General features: G+C 47.3%; 1 protein-coding gene across 3 annotated transcripts in view; it reads left to right on the top strand.

The window, feature by feature from the left end:
* The window catches only part of TMEM260 (transmembrane protein 260), a 69,333-nt gene extending 52,854 nt beyond the window's left edge, over positions 1-16,479 (top strand). The window contains exons 13-16 of one of the 3 annotated variants that reach the window (XM_075532385.1): positions 4,170-4,346; positions 5,880-5,933; positions 7,542-7,632; positions 12,009-16,479. In XM_075532385.1, the coding sequence (XP_075388500.1) occupies positions 4,170-4,346; positions 5,880-5,933; positions 7,542-7,632; positions 12,009-12,236 (550 nt within the window). In that variant the 3' untranslated portion in view covers positions 12,237-16,479. Of the gene's footprint in view, positions 1-4,169; positions 4,347-5,879; positions 5,934-7,541; positions 7,633-11,978 lie in introns of all 3 variants that reach the window. The other 2 variants (XM_075532384.1, XM_075532386.1) reach the window with 2 other exon arrangements.
* Positions 16,480-20,095: the final 3,616 nt, after the last annotated feature.

Genomic DNA, 20,095 nt, shown 5'->3' with positions numbered 1-20,095 from the left:
ATGTGCACAGATGTGCTTGTTAATATTCACTAACACAATGATTAATTGTGATCCCGTCAGCACTCACTCCTGACAGCCTCACATAGAAGTGACCAACTGAGCCTATACTCTCCTCCCAGTCACCGATTTTCGAGCCCAACAGTGCAGCTGGTGCGTCAGTCTGTGTCCTAGAGGCTTTGCTCTTGAGAGGAGTAGTTACTTTTGCTATTTCAGCATCAAATAGTGAGCGCCACCACAATCCCGAAGTGGGCATGTGTGGTCATTGTATTTCGCTCAGCCCCACAGATAGTTACTGGGCGTCTGCTGAGTGCAGACGTGTAGCCGGCCCTGGCGAATGAAAAGAGGGATGTAGAGCACAAGCTGGTTGTCCCTCATCTACACACCGACAGACAGTAGGTCAGGGGAACCAGAAGCTGAGACCAGCCCCACACTTGTAAAAGCATCATATTCAGAGCTCCACATGCAAGTGGTTGATTTAAGTGACAGTCTCAATCAAGTATTTGGGGAGTGTGGGTGAGAAAGCAATTCATTCTGCCTGGGAATTCAGTGAAGACTTTATGTGATGCATTTTGTGTGTCCAGAATGTTCTGTGAGCTATGGGAGGAGGCGACAAAAATCTGTGGAGAAATTCCACTATCATTTCATTGCATTTTTCCATGAGCTTTTTGAAACCCATTAAAAAATTGGGATGCTTTAAGGTCATATTAGCTAGCCTGGGATAGAGGACGTGCATGCTGGCTTTATGTGGAGTAGTTTGTGTTGTACTGAATATTTGGGTCAAGCTCTACTCCACATGTGTCCTTTGATCCAACAGTGCAAACTACATAAACTTGGAATTTTCCCCAAGTATCACTTTACCTTTATTAGGAACTGACCAGCAGGCAGTTCCCATTTGTTATCTTTAAAAAGTGGCCCAAAATAAGAATTACTGATGGCAGAGTGGGTTATCTGTTTGACTGCTAACCACGAGGTCCGCTGTTCAAGCCCACTAGCTGCTGTGTAAGAGAAAGATGAGACTTTCTGCTCCCATTGAGATTCACAGCCTAGGAAACCCATGGAAGTTCCACTCTATCCTATGAGTGGTAATTGACCGGCTGGTTGTGAGTTTGGTACAATAGATTCAACTGTTCTGAAACCCTAAATGGGTCTGTCAAAGTTCAAACTCCTTTGTTAAAATTAAAATGTTCTAGTCTATTATAAGATGATACAACTTCTCCACTTGTGCACAGAAACTCTTAAGAGAAAAGTTAGAATATTTCTTACAAAGAAACTGGGCTTTGGCCACTCCTCTGAGACATTTAACATTGATTTCTCTATATTAAAACATGTTCTGAAATGTTTAGTGTATAATTTTAAAAAGAAAAGTCTAGCTCTTCAAGATGTTTATGAAAATTGCTATGAAGTCTTACATCTCCCGACACGCTAAATGGCCCTCACCCCTTCCGTGTGTGTGTCTTCATTTTCACTCTTCTCAAGCTCTGGTGACTTTGCAGGATCCAGCTGGTAATCTCTGTGCACATGGCACAGCCTCCCAGACCACAAAGGAAAACCCACTGCCATCTAGTCGATTCTAAGTTATCGTGACCTATGGGACAGAAAAATACTGCCCCTTGGTGTCTCTAAACCTTGAAATCTTTTAAAGGCTGAGCAGTGGCTGGTGGGTTGGATCCACTGACCTCATGGTTACCAGCTAGCTATCATGGGTCAGAACATAGCTTCCCTCAGAAGTCCCTTAATATCTAACTCCTTTTCAAATATTTATTGCCATATAGACTCGTGTATCAGCCAAGTTGTTCAGCACATTTTATGCAGTTTGTATGGTAAAATTAGGTGCCTCGGCTGAGAGGTGGGTCAGCTTATACTCGAGTATATATGTAGTACCGTTTTTTGTCTTACCTTGTAACTTGTGGGACTGAATTCTTCTCACATTTAAAATGAAGGTGACAAATGAACAATTTTCTGTATCGGCACTCCACATAACTCCAGGAACAGGCTTAAAAACCAAGACACATTAAAAAGATGTTGTTGGGCTATGTAGTGAATCGTTCACATCTTGAACATGGTAAGTCTCCTCATTCACTTAGGCCTACTGTGATTTCTTTCATCAACATTCATCATTTTTAACATACAGATCCTATATATTTCATTCATAGGTAAATATCTAACTTCAAAAGCTATTATAATACAATTTTTAAACTTTCAGTTCCCGATTTCAGTTATTCCTTGCTATTGTGTAGGCTCACTGTCATTAAGACAATTCGGACTCATAGTGACCCTATAGGACAGGGCAGAACTCCCGAGACTGTAACTCCTTATGGAAGAAAGAGTTATCCCACCTCCCTAAGTTATCCCATTGATGGCATAGTGCATATAGTGGCATTGTGGGCCAAATGTTGAGCTATTTATTAACCACAGGGTCAGCAGTACCAAACCGCCAGCCGCTCTGTGGGAGAAAGATGAGACTTTCTACTCCTGTAAACAGTTAGTCTCGGAAACTCACAAAGGCAGCTCTACCCTGACCTGTAGGGTCATTATGAGTTAGGATCCATTCGATGGCAGTGAGTTTTAAAATTGTATAGACATATATGCAACTGTGTGTGTATGTGTGTGTGTACACCTTATATACTGCAACTTTGCTAAACTCACACTCACCGTTTCTGGCCAGAGGAAAGCCCCCTCCCCCCCATGAGTGTCAGGCCACTGTCCTGTGCTGTTGTCTTCACAGAGGCCACAGCACTGCTTGGGGACAACCCCCAAGGAGTTCCGCCACTTTCTCTCTTGCCTTTAGAGGCCTTAGAAGCCCACTTTATTGCTTCTTGGACTAGAAAGAAAGAGTGGTGAGTGAGTTTAGGTTTGGGGTTTTTTCCCCCCGGAGCTCTTTTTTATCTCATCTGTGCTTACTTCTTTCACCTGAGGCCACGGAGTGCTGGAGAAGCTGATATGCCCACTGCTAGTGTGGTGTAACTCTGAGTTCCGCTCTCCTCCCCCAGGCGTCCTTCCACCATCTATATTCAGGGTCCCCAGGCAGCTGCTCCAGGTCTCCTGTCCAGGAATCATCGCTCTGGCCAGTGCTTGCCTCCAGCCCCACACAGGCACCCTATTGCACTAGATACAGTGCGGCCTCTCAAGTCAGAGAGGGAGTGAATGGGACAGGAGCAATCCCAGCCCAGAATTGGCTTGTTTCTTGAAGTAGTTTTCTGGGATCTTTTTACTTCTAAGTGAGTCCCTTCACCTGCTCCTCCCACCTCCCATACACACCCCCACTCCGCAAGTATTAATAATAGTTATTGAAGTCTAAAGCAAAAACTGGTATAAAACTATGAAATTATGAGAATTTTTAACCAAGTTGCTTAAGCCAGTGCCCACTCATTCACGTCAATTCTGACTCATAGCGACTCTGTAAGACCAGAGTAGAATTGCCCCTGTGGGTTTCCAAGGTGGTGACGCTTCACAGGAGTAGAAAGCCTCATCTTTCTCCCGCAGAGCGGCTGGTGGTTTGGAACTGCTGACCCTGTGGTTAGCAGCCCAACAAGTGACCCATGCCACCACCAGAGCTCCTTCCAGCCATTGCTTGTACTCATTGGTGCAGAATTGGAAGCTCCGAGCAGTCATTGAAATCTAATTAATTTCATTCCTCAAATAGTTATTGTATGCTGATGTATGCACTGCGCTGTGTGGAATTCAGAGTTTATTCAGGGGTCGGGAACCTAGCTAGCCTTAGGGTCCTTCTGGGCTACCCAGGGAGAATTACAAATGTATGCCATACTATGACACAGTCGTGGTGAGAGAGTAACAAAAGCTCCTTGCAATAGAACTTTGAAGAAGGAGAGACTTCTTGTGAGTAGGACCACCTGGAATTTTTATTTTAATATCAGAAAGCACTTAAGCTTACGTGTGAGATGGTGCCACAAGAGTTTTTCCAAGTGGATTCTTAGCTTCCCAGGAAGCAGGATTTCATGTCCATCTCTTTTTGCTTCCCTCCATCCTTCAGAACCACCTTTTTTTTACATGAAGATAAATTTCAACAACAAAAATAACCCCAAGTGTTCGTTCACAAAGGGTTTATTGTGACTCAACATGGAAGGACTTAACAGTGGTCTGTCCTGAATGAAACGTACCACACCTTTAGAACTGGAAGTTAAAAGTCTGTATTTTTCTGCCTTTGCTAGAAAAGAAACATTTGTTTGCATAGGAATCCATGAAGGGGACCCCACCTGGAAAAAGAATTATTCACTTTGGCCATGGGGCTCTTGTGACAAATTAGTCCCTTCGGAGATCGTATTCCACCCTGAGGAATGGATTAAACGGACAAGGAATATTTACAACTGGACGGAGGACTACGGCCGGTACGAGTGTCCGTTCTTTCGCTCACTGCAGGAGAAGAGTTCAGTGCGCCAACGAAACATGCCTACATTTGGAGCTGATGGTTCCATTTGCTTTTGATCTGTGTTTGGGGGGGTTTGTTTGTATGTTTGTTTGTTTGTTGCTGCCCAGATAAGGTCATGAAATAATTCAGTTGATTCAGGAGATAAGCACATGCCTCTGGGCAGTCACTTTTTAATGATGCTTGCTGTTCCCCACTGGCAAAGCTCAGAGTACTTGGGCAGCTCTCACTAGGCGCACAAACTTGCCACTGTCCTGGATGCAACTGCGTCTTACCCACGAGGCCCGGGGGTGGGCTGGAAGTCTCTGGAGACCTCGGGAAGTGGCTGATCCAGCCACTGGCTAAGACTGAACTAGTTGTAACGTCGTCCTTGTCTTGCTGTTTGAAGGACAGTGAGGGATGGAAGGGAGGCTGTAGGTGGATACCACATCATCAGCTGCCACAGCATCCTGCACCTCCTGCTCTTCCACGCTATCTTGACATGCACTCCTACCCCACCCCATCCTCTATCTCATGACCCGAAAAGGGGAAGAGATTCCCTAACTGCCACTAGGTTTTAAAGACACGCTGTCGCCATGGTAGCTTCAACGTGCGTTAGCTTGTCATCTTTTCCTTTCTTCATAGGGCGTTCTCCCAATTGCTTCTCTAGAAGAGTAACTTTTCTTCAGAGTTGTTAGGCCTCTGCTCAATTGTATTGCTTTGAGCACTTTCGATCTTCATGTAAGCATTTCTACACAGTGCCTCTCCCATATGAAAATAAAGATAAGGTACCGTTTAAGAAAACATGCTCCCATTGCTTATCTTTTGTAATTATGAATTAGTTAAAGATTATATAACGTATTCCTATGATTCAGGAACGACAGAAAGTGCTGCAATGATTTCTTTTCGATTCAATATTAGCTAACAGAGCACACTGTTGTCAAACAGCCAGAGATGGGTAGCGAGGTCTCAACCAAAGGATTCTGTGACCCTCGGGAGGAAAAATTTGAAAATGCCATATTCTCTACACAGCCGAAGACGGTACAAGTGCGCATCACCACTCATTGGCATTCACTCTTTGTCTCATAAGACAAAGCTTCATAGGAGGCAGGAGAGCCATCAAATTCCTTGGCCAGCGTCCCTCCAACAGCATCACAGTTTGGACAGTGATTGATTGAGGCAGGCAGCCTGCTTCAGGCTCATCCCCTTGGTTTCAGCTCTTTGGCTCTTAGCTGTGCCCATAAAGTGGCTTACTTTCGGTCCTCTTAATGTCTTTTTGGAGAACTAGACTCCCCAAATACCACCAGCCTATCCTCATAAATCCTAGGTTTGCTCCCATGAGCTGCCGGGTCTCATTATACAGATCAGGAATATATTTCCAGGACCCCAAAGTACTAACACCAGCGTCAGTACTTCAAGATGCTGCCTATCAGATTGTGAATCAGGAATTGCATGCCCATGCATTGAATGCCATGGACAGGAAAACAAAACATTGATTATTTTCTCATAACCACAGGTTTGATCCATCTTCTTGGGAATCGGTGGCCAATGAAGAAATGTGGCAAGCAAGGTAACTATCGCGTATCTGGGGGGTTTCGGTCTAAATCATCTTACAGAGAAGTCACCTGCGGCCCATTTAGTTTCAGGAGGAGACATGAGTGATGTTAGCAGAGATAGCACTTAATGAGCAATTCGTTTCGCATGAAATCATGTATTAGGCATGAAACATGAATAATCTCATTTCATCCTCACAACAGTCTATGAGAAAGCTCATCTCCATTTTTCTAGAAGAACAAACTGGATCATAGAGAAGTGAAGTAACTTTTCCAAAGCCATGCAACTCAAGAAAGCCATAGCAAACTCACTGCCATTGAGTCCATTCGGACTCATAGCGACCCTGTAGGACAGGGTAGAACTGTGCCTACGGGTTTCCAAGACGGGAACTCCTCACAGTTACAGAAACTCCTCACGGGAATAGAAAGCCTTTTCTTTCTCCTGAAGCCACATAACTGCCAGACATGAAATTCAAAACTCAAGTCTGCCTGGCTCTGGAAGATTCTTATACTGTCTACACTATCACCACTACACCAAAGTGTCTGTAATGGATGTAGAGGAGGGAGAAGTTGCTAAGTACAATCCTGGCTCCATTTCCAATGCTCTAGTTCATGATTGAAGCATGTTTAATGCCTCTGAGACCAGGCATCATGCTCAGCAAAGAAGCGACACATCTGAATATCGCCCAGTCCCTACTCTCACCAAGTTCAGAGTCAGTGGAGCAGACAGGCCTGTGAAGGAGATGTGAATGTTAAGGTGATAGATATGCCGTACTTTCCTGTTGTTCAGAAAGAGAGGATACAAAGCCCTTCACAGGAATGGTACGGATTCTCTTGGTTAATATCCTGTCATCATTTGCTAGCACTCAACACAGCCAACACAACTGCACTTGGGCCTAAGTAGTCATATGAAACGTCAATGTCAGTGGGGCACACAGGGCCCCAAGTACGTAGGCAGTGCTCCCTTCTGCACACCTGTAAGGCTGGCTGCTGGCGCCAGGGACAGTGCTTTGCCCTGACCACGTTTGCAGTGGCCTTTTTTGTTTAAGTCAGAAAACAGCCTGCTTTGCGTTATAGCAGCAAATCCTTGCTCTGAGAAGCCAATCAAAGGTACACTGACTGAATGGGGAAACGCTGGAGGGAAGACGGCGTACAAGGAGAACGCGGGTCATTAGGAGAGCCGGGATTGCTTTAATTAGTGTGCTGAATACACCCTGGATTCATTCACGTGGCCAAAGAACCCGGCCACCTTTGAAGAGGTGGGCACCTGTGCCCTGGGCAGCTCTGATGGGCACCGTCCGGGCTGTGGTGAGCAGCCTCGCTGGTTCCCCGCACAGCTGCCCTTGCCTAGCAATCGCTGCAGTCGGCGGAAGAGCCGGTGCAGCAGTGTTGACTGACAAGCCCCGGCCATGGGTCATCGGTGTGAACGCGTGCGTTCGGCTGTGCGGGGGAGGCAGGCTGCTGCTGCTACAAAGTAAGGGCCCAGGAATATGAGACCATTAAAAGCACAATAAAGGGCTCTGCGTATCCCTCAGCCACGGAAAAGTCTGCCAGCAGCATCTTTGGATGAGAAAGTGACAGCATGATTTTAACGAACGTTCTCACTCCGCCCCTTCACTTCCCAGGATGAAAACCGCCTTCTTCATCTTCCACCTAGCCGAAACCGCCCCTGTGGCGTCAGATGTGAAAGCTCAACTCTACACGCATGCTTACAACGTATGTCCCAAAGTCGTGGGCGGGAACGGGGTGGCGACGGTTTGGGATAAAGGAAAGGTCAATCACAGGACAGTCGTTCGTCTTGTGGCAGCATCTGTGGAAAGCTACCTACGTGGATCAGAAGTGATCTCGAAATCCCAGTAACAGACTAATGCCCCATCCCCAAAGATAGCCACACCCGAGTTCCGCAGCCTGTGAGCGTGCCGTCTTGTGGGGCACAGGGACTTTGACACTTTGCAAATGTGCTTAAGTAGCGAGTCCTGGGTGGGGAGCTGCTTGCTCTTGACTATGCCGGTGGGTCCGAGGTAACCACCTTATATAAAGAGAGTGGGCTTAGTGCTAGAAAAGGAATTGTGATGCAAACAGATGAGAGAGAGAGAGAGAGAGAGAGATTGAGAGAGAGAGAGAGAGAGAGAGAGAGAGAGAGAGAGACAGCTGAAGCTGCTCTGCTGCTGTCTGGGAAGATGGAGGAAGAGGTGGGAGCCAAGGAATGCTGGCAGTCTCTAGAAATACCAGAAAGCAATGGCTTCCCTTCCTGGAGGCTCTCCAGGGACCACACCCCTACCATCCCCACCCCCACCCCCCTTGATTGCAAGACTTCGGGCCTCTGCACTGTTAGAGAGTTTACTTGTGCTAATTGGGAATAGGGACTTCAAAAAACCCGCTCCCCTGGGGATTACCTTCCCGTACAAGGGCCAGAGCCCTGCCCATCCTGTAACCATGGCCCATGGCTGGTTGAGGTCCCACACAGGAAGATCAGCGCCATGGAGAGTGGCTCTGCTTTCTAACTAGCCCCTGAAGCAGAACAGGCCTTCAGAAGGAGGCCATGCCATCACGAGGCCCTGACCCAAATCTGCCCCCCGACGGGCTGTGTGCACCCAGCCTGCTGTAGCTGTGTTTTAGCTGATGCCTGCTTGCCTGGGATTTATAGTTCTGGGCCCTTCAGACCTCTTCTGAGATGGGCTGCACCTGCTCCGTGGGAAACCAGCATCCTGGCAAAGGGAAAGAGCCACAAGCAGCTGGGGAAGCCCTGCCGTCCCTAGACCCCTGTGGATCCACGTAAGCAGTACTCGGTTTGGTGCTCAGTCAAAATAGCAGGGCGTCCAATCAGTATGACGCCTTTTCCTCCTTGGTTTTGTGATCATTGGTCCGTTGCTTATCCATTCATTGGTGCGTGCACAAAGCATCCCCACCCCCACCCCCACCTAGCACCACTCCATACCAAATGTGGTGGAGATTGACAGACATTGCCCCCGCCCTCAGATAACAGGTTAGGGGAGGAGCCAGAAGATAAGTTGCTCCATTGAGAGGGAGAGGCTTTTGTTCTAGACACTGAGGGCAGAGAAGGAGGAGAGGCCTGCAGAGGTGACCTCGTGTGAGTGTCGTCTTGAAGGATGAGAAGGAGCTAGCCAGATGGATGACGAGGCGAGCATGGGCGAGGAGAGAGGAGGTGGTCCATAAGGGGGGTGCCCAGGGATCCAGACAGCTCCAAGATGACCCCGTGGAGAACCCCACGGGGCTGGATTGCTGGGGTTGGCTCGCTGGAGCTCTGGCTGGTAATCAGGATGCCAGGCACCAGCCCTGTCCTGCTACTCACTGTAACTGTGGGTGAGGTGCCTCTCCATCCCCGACCTCAGTTCTGTGCCAGAGAACATGATGGACTTCTACCTCTACAGAGGATCTCGCATATCCTAGTCATCTCTTAGCCTGCTGATCTCAAATGCCTTGTGATTCCGTGACAGACAAGAAGTGTTCTGCTCCGAAGGAGCAGACTTACTGCTATTTAATATGCCCGTCTGTTTTCTATTGGCACTGTCATTTGGTAGGCCACCACTGAAGCACATTCCTGGATTGATTGTCTCTTTGAGCCAGTTAGTGTGACTCCCTTGAGGCTCTAGGTGTCACCTTGATGTGTGGTATTGTGCACAAGACAAACAAGGACAAATTTCTACATGAGTCAACCCCAAGCCTCTCTCAGTACTGGTTTGTCACGCAGGGCTCCTCAAACTTTTTAAACAGGGGGCCAGTTCACTGTCCCGCAGACCGTTGGAGGGCCAGACTATAGTTTAAAAAATACTATGAACAAATTCTTATGCACACTGCACATATCTTATTTTGAAGTTGAAAAAACCACACGGGGCAAAAACACCCGGCAGGTGGATAAATGTCCTAGGCGGGCCACATGTGACCCGAGGACAGTAGTTTGAGGACCCCTGGTCAAGAGCATCTTCATTAGAGGGAGAGAGGATGTTCTTGTCATTATTTACATTATCCTGCTCAGGAGCTCATAAGGGCATTGGTGCTGTTGGGTAAGCACTGGGCTGCTAACTGCGAGGTCAGCAGTTCAAACTCACCAGCTGCTCCTTGGGAGCAAGATGAGAGTCATCTGCTCCCACCGAGATTTAAAGCCAGCCAAGGCCAAGAAAGCAATGAAACTCACCACCTTCTTCAAGAATGCCGGGGCCAAGGAGCTGGAGCTAGTCTTGCCCTTCACCATCAAGGAGCCTTGCTGTGATTCTGCCCCTGCGAACCCCCTACACCAAGTATGTCAGCAGGATCAACAAAGCCACCCCTACAGCTACCTAGTACCCCTCCCAGATGTCGGGAACATGCCCTAGGTGCCCAGCCACCCACGGGACCCCCAGGGCCTCACCCTGGAGTAGCTGAAGAGACTGTGAGCCCTGCCAGTGGCAGTGACAGCTGAGCACCGCCCCCCCCCCCGCCCAATAAGAACCTGGAAACAAAAAGGTTTACAGCCTCTGAAACCCTATGGTTGGTCGTTGTGAGTTTAATGGACTCAATGGCAGAGAGGTTTTGTTGTTTTGGTTTGGTTTTAAATTCAGTGGACGTCATATCACAGTGCTGTGAGAGAACAGCACACAGAGAGTAAACACACACACACACACACGCACACACACATGCACACGCACCCAGAGGAGAAAATATCCTACCTGAGGGCAACGTCTTGAAATTGGGCACATGTGGCTCCGAAGGTCATCAGAAATAAGCAGGGCTGGCACGAGACAGTGTCACATGCTAGAAGGCAGTGTGGTCACCACCCAGACAGGCCGGCCACGAGGGCCCCTGGTTCTCCCGAGCAGCCGAACAAGCTCTCAGGTGCGCTGGGGGCAGTGGGGGTGCCTGCAGGGCCCGCGGAGGGTTTTGATAACTAGAGGGAAGCCAAGACCTCGAGCGTGGCTTTGAGCCTGCTCTGTGCCGAGCACACTTCCATGTTAGAGGGAGGCAGGGGGAGAGAAGCAACGGACCTATGAACAAAGGACAGAGAACCAAAAGGGGAGTCCGACTTCCCAGCTTTGATGCATATGAAAATGTGTGCGTTATAAAGGGTAACTGGGGGGGGGTGGAACCCCCTTAAAAGGCAGCCACAGAATGAGGGCTATGAAATGTGGCCATGGTATCTCACACGGGCATTGTGGCCGTTTTCCTCCTGGAAGCTGTGTCAGGAAGCCAGGTATGCCTTTGTCTGCTCTGGATAGGAGTTGAGAAAATAGATCATCTAATTGACTCCCTTTCAGCTGAATGATTTTCTAATTCAAAAGACACTTGTCCTGCTGGGTAAACTCCTGGAAACACAGCCCCAGTGAAGTAGAGGGTTCGCTGGGGCAGATTCGGGAGGGGGGGGGGAGAGAGAGAGAAGGAGAATTCATTTTTTATGATTCCCACCCCTGGAAAACTCCCCATCGGAAAACCTTGTTGTCCAGTGGACCCCCTTTCTGGTGGGAAAACACCACAATCAGTCCCTGCAGCGAAGTTAGCAGCCAGCCAAACTGGATCGAGAAGACCCTGCGAAGACTTGAAATCTTGCTTTAAGCAAGGCTCGCATACGTTTTATTTTCATGCTGTCTCTGGATTGGTTTGGGATGTTTTGTTGTTGCAGTTAACGTAAAGAGAAACGTAGGTAAAGCATGTGGCACCAAATTTAAATACCTTTACTGCCCCCCCACCCCGCCCCCTCCAGTCTTCTAAAAAGCTCTTCCCCATCCAAATTTAGAGTTTCAGCCTTTCTGCCTGTTGAGTAAATAGCTTTCCATGAATTAAAACTAAATCCCTTTCCCAGAACGTTTTCCAAGAGGAAGTGTTTCCGGCTCCCCAGCCACATCTGGGAACACCCAGAGGCCCTTTGAGAGGAAGCATCTTTTGCTTCCCGCCACTGCCATCATTTCAGCCGCGTCCTTGCATTTTCCCCATGGCTAGCAGCGATTCGATTCGTACTGCGGGCTGCGTGCGTGCGTGCGTGCGTGCGTGTCTGTGCACGCTGGATTCCCCCACAGTTTGAAAAGTCGGGGCACTAACGACGGGATACCAACCTGCTGTTGTTTTTCCAGCTTTATAAGGAGATTGTCTATTTACAAAAGGAACACCCCGTGAACTGGCACAAGAACTATGCCATCGCGTGTGAGCGGATGCTGCGCCTCGGGGCCCGCGCAGCCGACGCCGAGGGCCTGCTCTCGGAGACCATCCGGCACTTCCACCTGTACACCCGGAGGGCGCCCAGCGACCCCCAGCTGGCCGACATTGCAGAGGCGCTGCGGCACCTCCGCCGGGAGCTGCGAAGCCTGAGAACCACGGAAAACGACGCCTGAAGCACCCAAACAAGTCTTCCCCTCCTTCGTCTCAAAGGTTTTCTGCCAAGACCCGCAGCCATGTACCAATAGTCATCTCCCAGTTATCCGTACCGCGGGGCGGCGGGGCTGGCTCTTGAAGCTGTTAGTGGCGCGGATGTGCCGCTTCCACACGATGCTCTGGCACCACAGTAGCACTGCGGTGAGGGGCTTCATCCCCTGGCACCACAGTCGCACTGCGGTGAGGGGCTTTGGCAACGCTAGTTTGGGTTCCGGGAGAGAACGCACTGTTTCCCCGTCTTAACGAATATCCACCCTGGATCTTTACGGGGCCTTACTTGGTGGGATGGCTGCGGGAAGCACATCCTCTTAAAATATTATTACCAGACCAACAACATTTTCTTTTCCCTGCGAAAGACATCATTTTTAAAAAGAGTGGCTCCCGCTATGCTTCAAGTTTGAGTGTGGTGGTTTGGTGGTGTTTTTGTTTTGTTTGGCTTTGGTGAAGTTGTAACCACGGTTGTTACAGAATGCTACCTGTTCAGCTAAACACCAACTGGGGAATCGTATGGAAAAACAGTTGGGGTTTCATTGTTCCCGATCCTTCTCTGAAATTACCAAAGTGAAGGAAAAGCTCATTTGATGTTTGCTATGTTGCATAATTCCCATCAGAGGGAATTTTTGTGCTTTCTTCATTAGTTTTACATTTATGTTTTACTTCTGGTTGGACGCCTAGGCCCCCAGACCAATAATTAGTAGGCTCCTCCTGGCAAAGTTTTAAAAAAAGAGAGAAAGAGAGAAGAGGAGGAGGAAGGCGGGGACTGGGCATGAGGAAGTGGTTCAATACATCTATTTCTGTTACAAGCATCTTTTATACATATTACTAAAGAGCACATAGTCCGAAATGCAAATAATGGTCCTTTATTTTATTATGACAGCTAATTAATAGCAACCTGTTTTAATGAATAAAGTCACTCAGAGTCCTTCAGCACTTCCTAAGTAGAGGCCAGAATCTGTAGGGCTTCTTCCCCCCCCCTCCCCCAGCAATTGTATGGCTCCTAGACTCCGAGCACTATATAGGCCCCTGTATAGAAATGCTCACTAATGAAGAGGGAGGGCTAGAAGCTTGTCTGCATTCAAAGATCACTGGTGAGTCATTCAGCAAGAAAAGGCCCCTGACCAGGAATAGTCACAGTTCCGTGGCATTGTGCTAGCAAAAGGGGCTGATCAAAGGTCTCCCGCGGAGCTTGCATGGTTCCCTTTCAGACAACGACCATAATTAAAACCACTAATTCTCTTTTAAAATACTGCAGGATGCCATGTAGGCATCTGTCTGGAGTGTCCTTTGTGATGTCATAAGCTGTTAAGGACCAGCACCGAGGGCTTTTGAGTGAAATGCCAGTCATGAAGGTGCTTCAAGACAAGGGTGCCCCGGCAAGCTTGACGGGCCTGCCCGCACAATCCGAGCTGCACTGGCCCCCGTCAGCTGCCAGTAAATGCCTCTCCAAGGGGGAGAGGCTGCGGTTTCATTACCTGATCCGTGGGGCTTTGTTGGCTAGGGCATCACCCAGGGGGAGCCCTCGGCCCTCCACTCTCTGGGTTTGAAGATGGCCATTGGAGCCTGCAGGGCCTGGACAGGGTTCAGAGCGGACCCTTTTGAAGCGTGTCAATAGTTGTAACAGTTCAGCTGTTAGAAAGACAAATACATGGAGGAGCTCATTAATCCGCTTTTGGCTCTCGGTGCCTTTTGCCCTTTTATCACAGCCTTATTAGGCTCCTACTCATCTTGAACCAGGGGGAGAGGATGAATTGAAGTTGTTGAGGACTAATTGGCAAAGACTTTTAATCACGGGCCAAGAACTTTCACTGACTTGAAAGTCACTTCTCCACAGGGAAGAACCGAAAACCTGGTTTACCTTAAAACAAAAACCTGTTGGCGTCGGCGTGGGGTGACCATGTCAGAGGCGTCGCTAAAACGTCTGAGCATACCCGGTGGAAAGAAACCGTGGAGGGTTAGGATTCCTTACTTTTCGGCAAAAGAAGATAACTAGGAAATGAGATATTCAGAGTAAACTTCTTTCTCCCACTCCCACCCCCACCCCACCACATGCAAGGAATGTTTTTATTGGTCTGGAGAGGAAATGAACATGTTTGCTTCTGAATGACAGGGTTGCAACGGGGTGAACGTCTGTGAAGCAGCCCTGGTCCCCGGTGAAACAAGTCTCTGTACAGCGGTAGCGTGGGCCGTAGGGGAACGCCCCGCGTGTCTGCAGACACGGGTGATGTGTAAGGAGCCTTCTCCAGGTCCCCTTCCCTGGTCCTTCGCTTAAGGGCGCTGAAGGAGGGCCCCGGGTGAGATGGCCTGTGCTTGAGTTTTGTGCCTGTCCCATGGAATGGGGGTGGGGGGTGGGGGGGGGCTTCAAAAATCCCATTATCTTTTCATTCCATTTTCCAACCAACATTTTGAAGCCCCCTCACGGAATATGCTTTAGTTATTGATTATGGTCATGCAGGGGCATAGATGATTCCGTCTTTGCATGACGTCTCTCTTTGGAAAACAATGAATGGTATGTTGGCCAAAGGCAGCGAGGACATCCATGTTTAAAGGTCTGAAGCCCACTTGGACCGGGAAAAAGGGTAGCCTGCGCTGAGGCCTAGGGGTGCTGGGAGCAGCTGCTTTAAAAAACTCCGCTGCCTTCCTGGGGTGTGAGGTTCAACAAGTCCACCTCTCACGCCTTCTCTCACTCTCCTTGGCTAGTTCACAAACACTGCGAAATCTGACAAAAGGGGTTGCCTTTAGTCTAACCCCCCCTCACACCCACCCCCGACATCGAAGTGCATGTGAAGGAGGTGGCCTCTCTCCAGGATTTGGCCAGCATTCTCTGAGCACGGTCCCAGGAGTGGGATGGATTGGCAGGGTGACAGGAACCCCACAAAGCCAACTTCTGCCTGGACTTTGGCTTGAGGAACAAGTGGGAGCCAGCAAAACTGTCTGCCTTCCCACATGCTCGGGTGCCCTGCTGCCCTGGCACCAAGGCCTGCATCCACAGAGGGTGAGTGGAGAAGGGCTTCGTGGCTTCCATGTGGTCTGGCTACGAAGCGTACGCAGTTCCCTGCCCCCGTGCCGACTGATGAAGCTACACTTGCCTCTTAGGGGCCACTCGATTTTTTGCTTTGTAGTTTGACTTGTTTGTTTGTTTTTAATGCTTATGTTCTGTTACTCAAAGTGTAGCCCAAATCAAAGGTAATCCACTACTAGTGGGCTATTTTGAAATCTTCCAATGGGATTGTGAAATACTACTCATGTCCAGAATGCGCATAATTTTTGATGATGGAACTATGCTAGTTAGCCTTAAGCATAGTTAATAGAGAGCTTACAGTTAATAGATAGTAGATATTTAAATAAAGCTCATTTTAAATATTAGGGCTTTTTTAAGATACTGTTTTTGTTATCAGACTAGGGAGAGTAGCTTGTTTGTTTCTTGTTTAGTTTATATTTTGAAAGTTAAACAATGTGAATTGTTACCACCAAAATCCCTCCTTGTTTAAAAATATTCATTTTTATATTCAGGGAAAAAGTTATTTTAACATCAAAAATTGGGGGGGGCAGAATCTTATTGCAGCAAATCCCCTGATGCTGCTGGACTTTGGTTATATTTTACAAACGCACCCAAGCCGGGGAAGCATATTTGAAATCAAGTTGGCTCCATGTCCTACAGTTACATAAAGAAAAATGGTCCAACCCAGCAGGAAAGTCATATTGCTTTGTTCATCCTCAAATGTGTGTGTGTTTTTGAGCTTCTACTCATCAACAAATAACTGTTTCCAGGGATTCTGGAAGCATCTAAAGGCCAAGATCTTGGCACAACATTACAGTGCAAACAAGGAACTACAGCTTTTGCAGGGTTCATAGTCAATGAAGATGTCATTCATTGTCAGTATCCTCCAAAGGCCTGTTTGATTCGGATCACCGTGGATGGTATGCAAAACTAGTAGAGTGTGCTTATGTGGATATAGCAAAGTAAACTAGTAGGAATCTATCTTGTGTAAGATGTGGGTGTTTTTCTGGAAAAAAGATCTTGATTGCTTATCAATAAAGTACTATATATTTTGTGGAAATTCTATGGACTAGAAATAAATAGTAAATGATGCCATGCTACAAAAATGTGACGGTAGACAGGGAAAGATTGACAGGTTAAGGTTCCAAACCTGTGACTATGAAGCCAGCGACTGGTACCCTGTAAATAAAATTGTTTGTATCTTTGTTGTTATTGTTGATTTGGGGTATGTTCCTGGTAAGGGTTTGCTTTCAGCAATAGAGGCATTTTGATGTTTTCAGAAAAGTTGAGTAGACAAGGTTCAACACACAAGTCAAGGACACCAAGGCCAACCAGTGGACCACCCCTGTCCTGCTGACCCACCTTCACAGAGCACCCAAATAGTCTCAAGTCTCTCTGCTGCCTTCTAGACTCACTGCCGTGGAGTCGGTTTCAGCACATAGAAGTCTCCTCTCTCCGTCCCTCCCCATCCCCCACACACCCCCCCCACACACACCTGGCAGCAGAGGCTGGTTGCAGGCTCTGACCTCATCGTTAGCGGCCCAACATGTAATGCAAGACCCCACAGGGCTCCTTGGGGTTACCAGCCAATGAAACTGTTGTTAAATTAAGCTCTAATAAAAGATAGAAATAAGACAAAACACTTTCATAACATGAGTTATTTAGAATTTGTTATAAATCTGGCATACGGCGTATTGAGAAAAACGTCCCGTGGATGAAAGAGGAATACAACCGTCATACATTAACTAAATAGAGATTGTGTTCCATTTAAAATAAACAATCATCTTCTGCTTAGAAGTCTGATCTGGAAAGAGGTGATTTGGTAATGTAATCTTCTAAAGGAGCCCTGGTGGCATTGTGAGTTTTGCATTCAGCTGCCAACCACAGGGTCAGCAGTTCAAAACCACCAGCTGCTTTGTGGGAGAAAGATGGGACTTTCTATATCAGAACCCCACAGGAACAGTCTATCCTGACCTGTCGGGCTGTCATGAGTCGAACTGAGTTGATGAGAGGGAATTCCGTTTTTATTTGGGGAATCTTTTAAGACATTTTGAGATCGTTCATCTAAAATATGCACTAGATCAGTGGTTCTCAACCGTCCTAATGCCATGACCCTTTAATATAGTTCCTCATGTTGTGGTGACCCACCCCCCAACCATCAAATCATTTTTGTAGCTACTTCATAACTGTAATTTTGCTACTTTTATGAATCGGGCGGCTCCTGTGAAAGGGTCATTCGACCCCCAAAGGGGTAGAGACCCACAGGTTGAGAGCCGCTGCACTAGATGGTTGAACCATGGGAAAACCTTCACACCTGTGGTGGTTGCTTCAGTACCAATGTCGATGTGATTAAAACAAAAAAGGGGAGACACTGCTTGAGAGAAGAGAGCAGATTTTCTCTTACCTAGGTCATAGTGTCCCTGGTCCCGGGGTGGTGATTCCGCACTGGGCTGGGATTGCATGGTGAGCGGTTTGAAACTTTCAGCAGAGCAAGACGAGGCTTTCTGCTCTGAAGAGAATAAGGACATCCCCGTGTGAAATGATTCACCACCCGGAGCCTTGGCGTGCCAAAGTGGGTCAGAAGGCCCAGTGGGGATCTTCTGAGGAGAGCGGGAAAGAGTGGAGGACTACGCCCTCCTTGCGGTGTCTCCACTGGAAGATTACGTTTGGAAAGGGGTCAGAAAAGATTATCCATGGTTTTCCTTTGAACGGTACTTTTAGTTTTCCATCGTTTTTATGGGCGTATCATTCACAGTGTACCATTCAATAGTTCAAGCATTTTCAAAAGAGTTGCATGCTCCTCCCCACAATCAATTTTAGGGCATTTTCTTCTTTCTGTACTCACTGTGATTTGCTCCATGTCCTCCCATCCTCCCCTGGCAGACCCCCCAGGAGACTGTTGATCCAGTTATTGTCTCTAGATATACCTCTACATGCAGGAGAACACACACCCCAAAATAAATGAATAAATAAACACTAGCAAAGTGAAAAACAGAGAAAACCTAAGCAGAAAAGAAAGCAGGAAATAAACACTAGTACAAATTTAAAATAGGTAAAGGGAGGTCCGATGATAGCTGTTGGATTTTAAAGGAACTGCATGGGCAGTAATCCACTTGCCAATGCTGTCTGCAAGGATAATACTTTAAAACATCAATGTAAAGAATCAAGAGTTCTTTGAAAGGCATTTTGTGGATTCTTTCTGGTTTGGTTTAAATAAAAGGCGCATGATCTTTTTATCAAAAACAACTAGGATTTCTTTGAAGAGTTGAAAGACAGTTTAGCAGGTGAGAGGAAGTTGGGTTTTTGTTGTTGTTTTTGAAGCCAGCAAACTGTCTGGTTTTGAACAAAAGGAGAAACCAAAGATAAATCATGCTGAGCCAAAAACAGTTCATTGGGGGAAGAATACTTGTAATTAGTGACTGGCTTTATTTCATGTGTAAATGTTCACTGGAAGTATAAATACAGATACCAGTCACTACGTGGACGCGTATTAACAAATTAAGTTTTTCTCTCAATCTCCAGAAAGTGGAGAGGATTCACTTGGAGCCATTTAGTTCCTCCCCGTGCAGGACTGTAAGGAGCTATAATGATTATCAAACGGTGAGTCACCAAACCAACTCAGGAGGCATGAACCCACATCATTTTACATGAAATCGCATTTCAAATACCACCGTGCACCTGAGGTAACAAGGGTAAGTAGTAGTAAAGCTTCCTGGATGCTTCATTGAGGTTTTATGTATTTATTATATGTGTGGACATCCATATAACCTCTATCATACACAGAGGTGCCCTTATGTGAGAGAGAAGTCATTTACATATACATCTGTGAATGTGTGTGCTGGGTCAGAATAAAAAGGCATTCCCTAACATGGGCCAGTAAAATAATAGATATGTAATTGAAAGTCACTGGCCTAGGAGAATCGAACCAGCTTTGTTGAATGCTAAGGCACTACAAAGGATAGTAAGGCACCATCCAGTACAATTAGCGTAATTAATCTACTTTTGTAAATGAAGAACCAGACCTGGACTACCTAAGTGTCTTGACTTGTGTCACCTGGTTAGGAGCAGACGTGGCCCTAGAATGAGTTTCTGGGGTCTGTTTGTTATTTTTTCCCACCTCTACAGCAGCTAACACGTTTACTCCTCATTTAACTCCCCCCAAAATGAAACGGCATTCAAATTCTGGTAACATTTCCTCCAGGCAAATGGGTGGGAGATCAAGAAAACAGTGCCGCCTGAAGTGCTTGCCAAAGACTGAAGTCCCTCCCCACCCCTGCAGCCCTCGAGAGGAGGAATGTTGAGTTCGCTTTTAGACGCACACAACCAGTTATGTCCCTGGCTTGTGACAGAGCATTTCCCTATCCACCCTGGACTTAGGAATATACACCCAAATTAAAGGGTTTTAGTGTGACAAGAAAAAAAGCCACTTTGAAATCCAGGAACGTATTAGCATAAATAACATTCCAGCTGAATCAGCTACTGAAAACCCCATTTGAAAAAAAATGGTTTACTCATTTATACATTCCTTCCCTTCCTAGGCAGGATTCAGAACACAACTGTATTTCTGGTTTGCAAAAGGAGGTGCGTCCCAGGTCCACGAATATCCCTGCAGTTGGAAACTAACCTTGGCCTCCAGGAAACCTGGACTTTGCTTCGTGCCTGCTCTGTTTGGTTGAGCCGCTAACATTTGGCAGTGGGCTCTTTGAGGACCTCAGTCTCTGGCTTCCTAATTATGAGCCTCACAAAGCCAATGCTAGTGAGCTGACGACTGCTTCCAAATGAGGCTCTTGAGTCCTGTGTGTGATTGGTGACGATGTGTGA

Source organism: Tenrec ecaudatus, chromosome 14 (assembly GCF_050624435.1).
Source record: "Tenrec ecaudatus isolate mTenEca1 chromosome 14, mTenEca1.hap1, whole genome shotgun sequence".
Classification (NCBI taxonomy): Eukaryota; Metazoa; Chordata; class Mammalia; order Afrosoricida; family Tenrecidae; genus Tenrec; species Tenrec ecaudatus.
The sequence above is the reverse complement of the archived record's forward strand: the minus strand, read 5'-3'. Positions and strand labels throughout refer to the sequence as shown.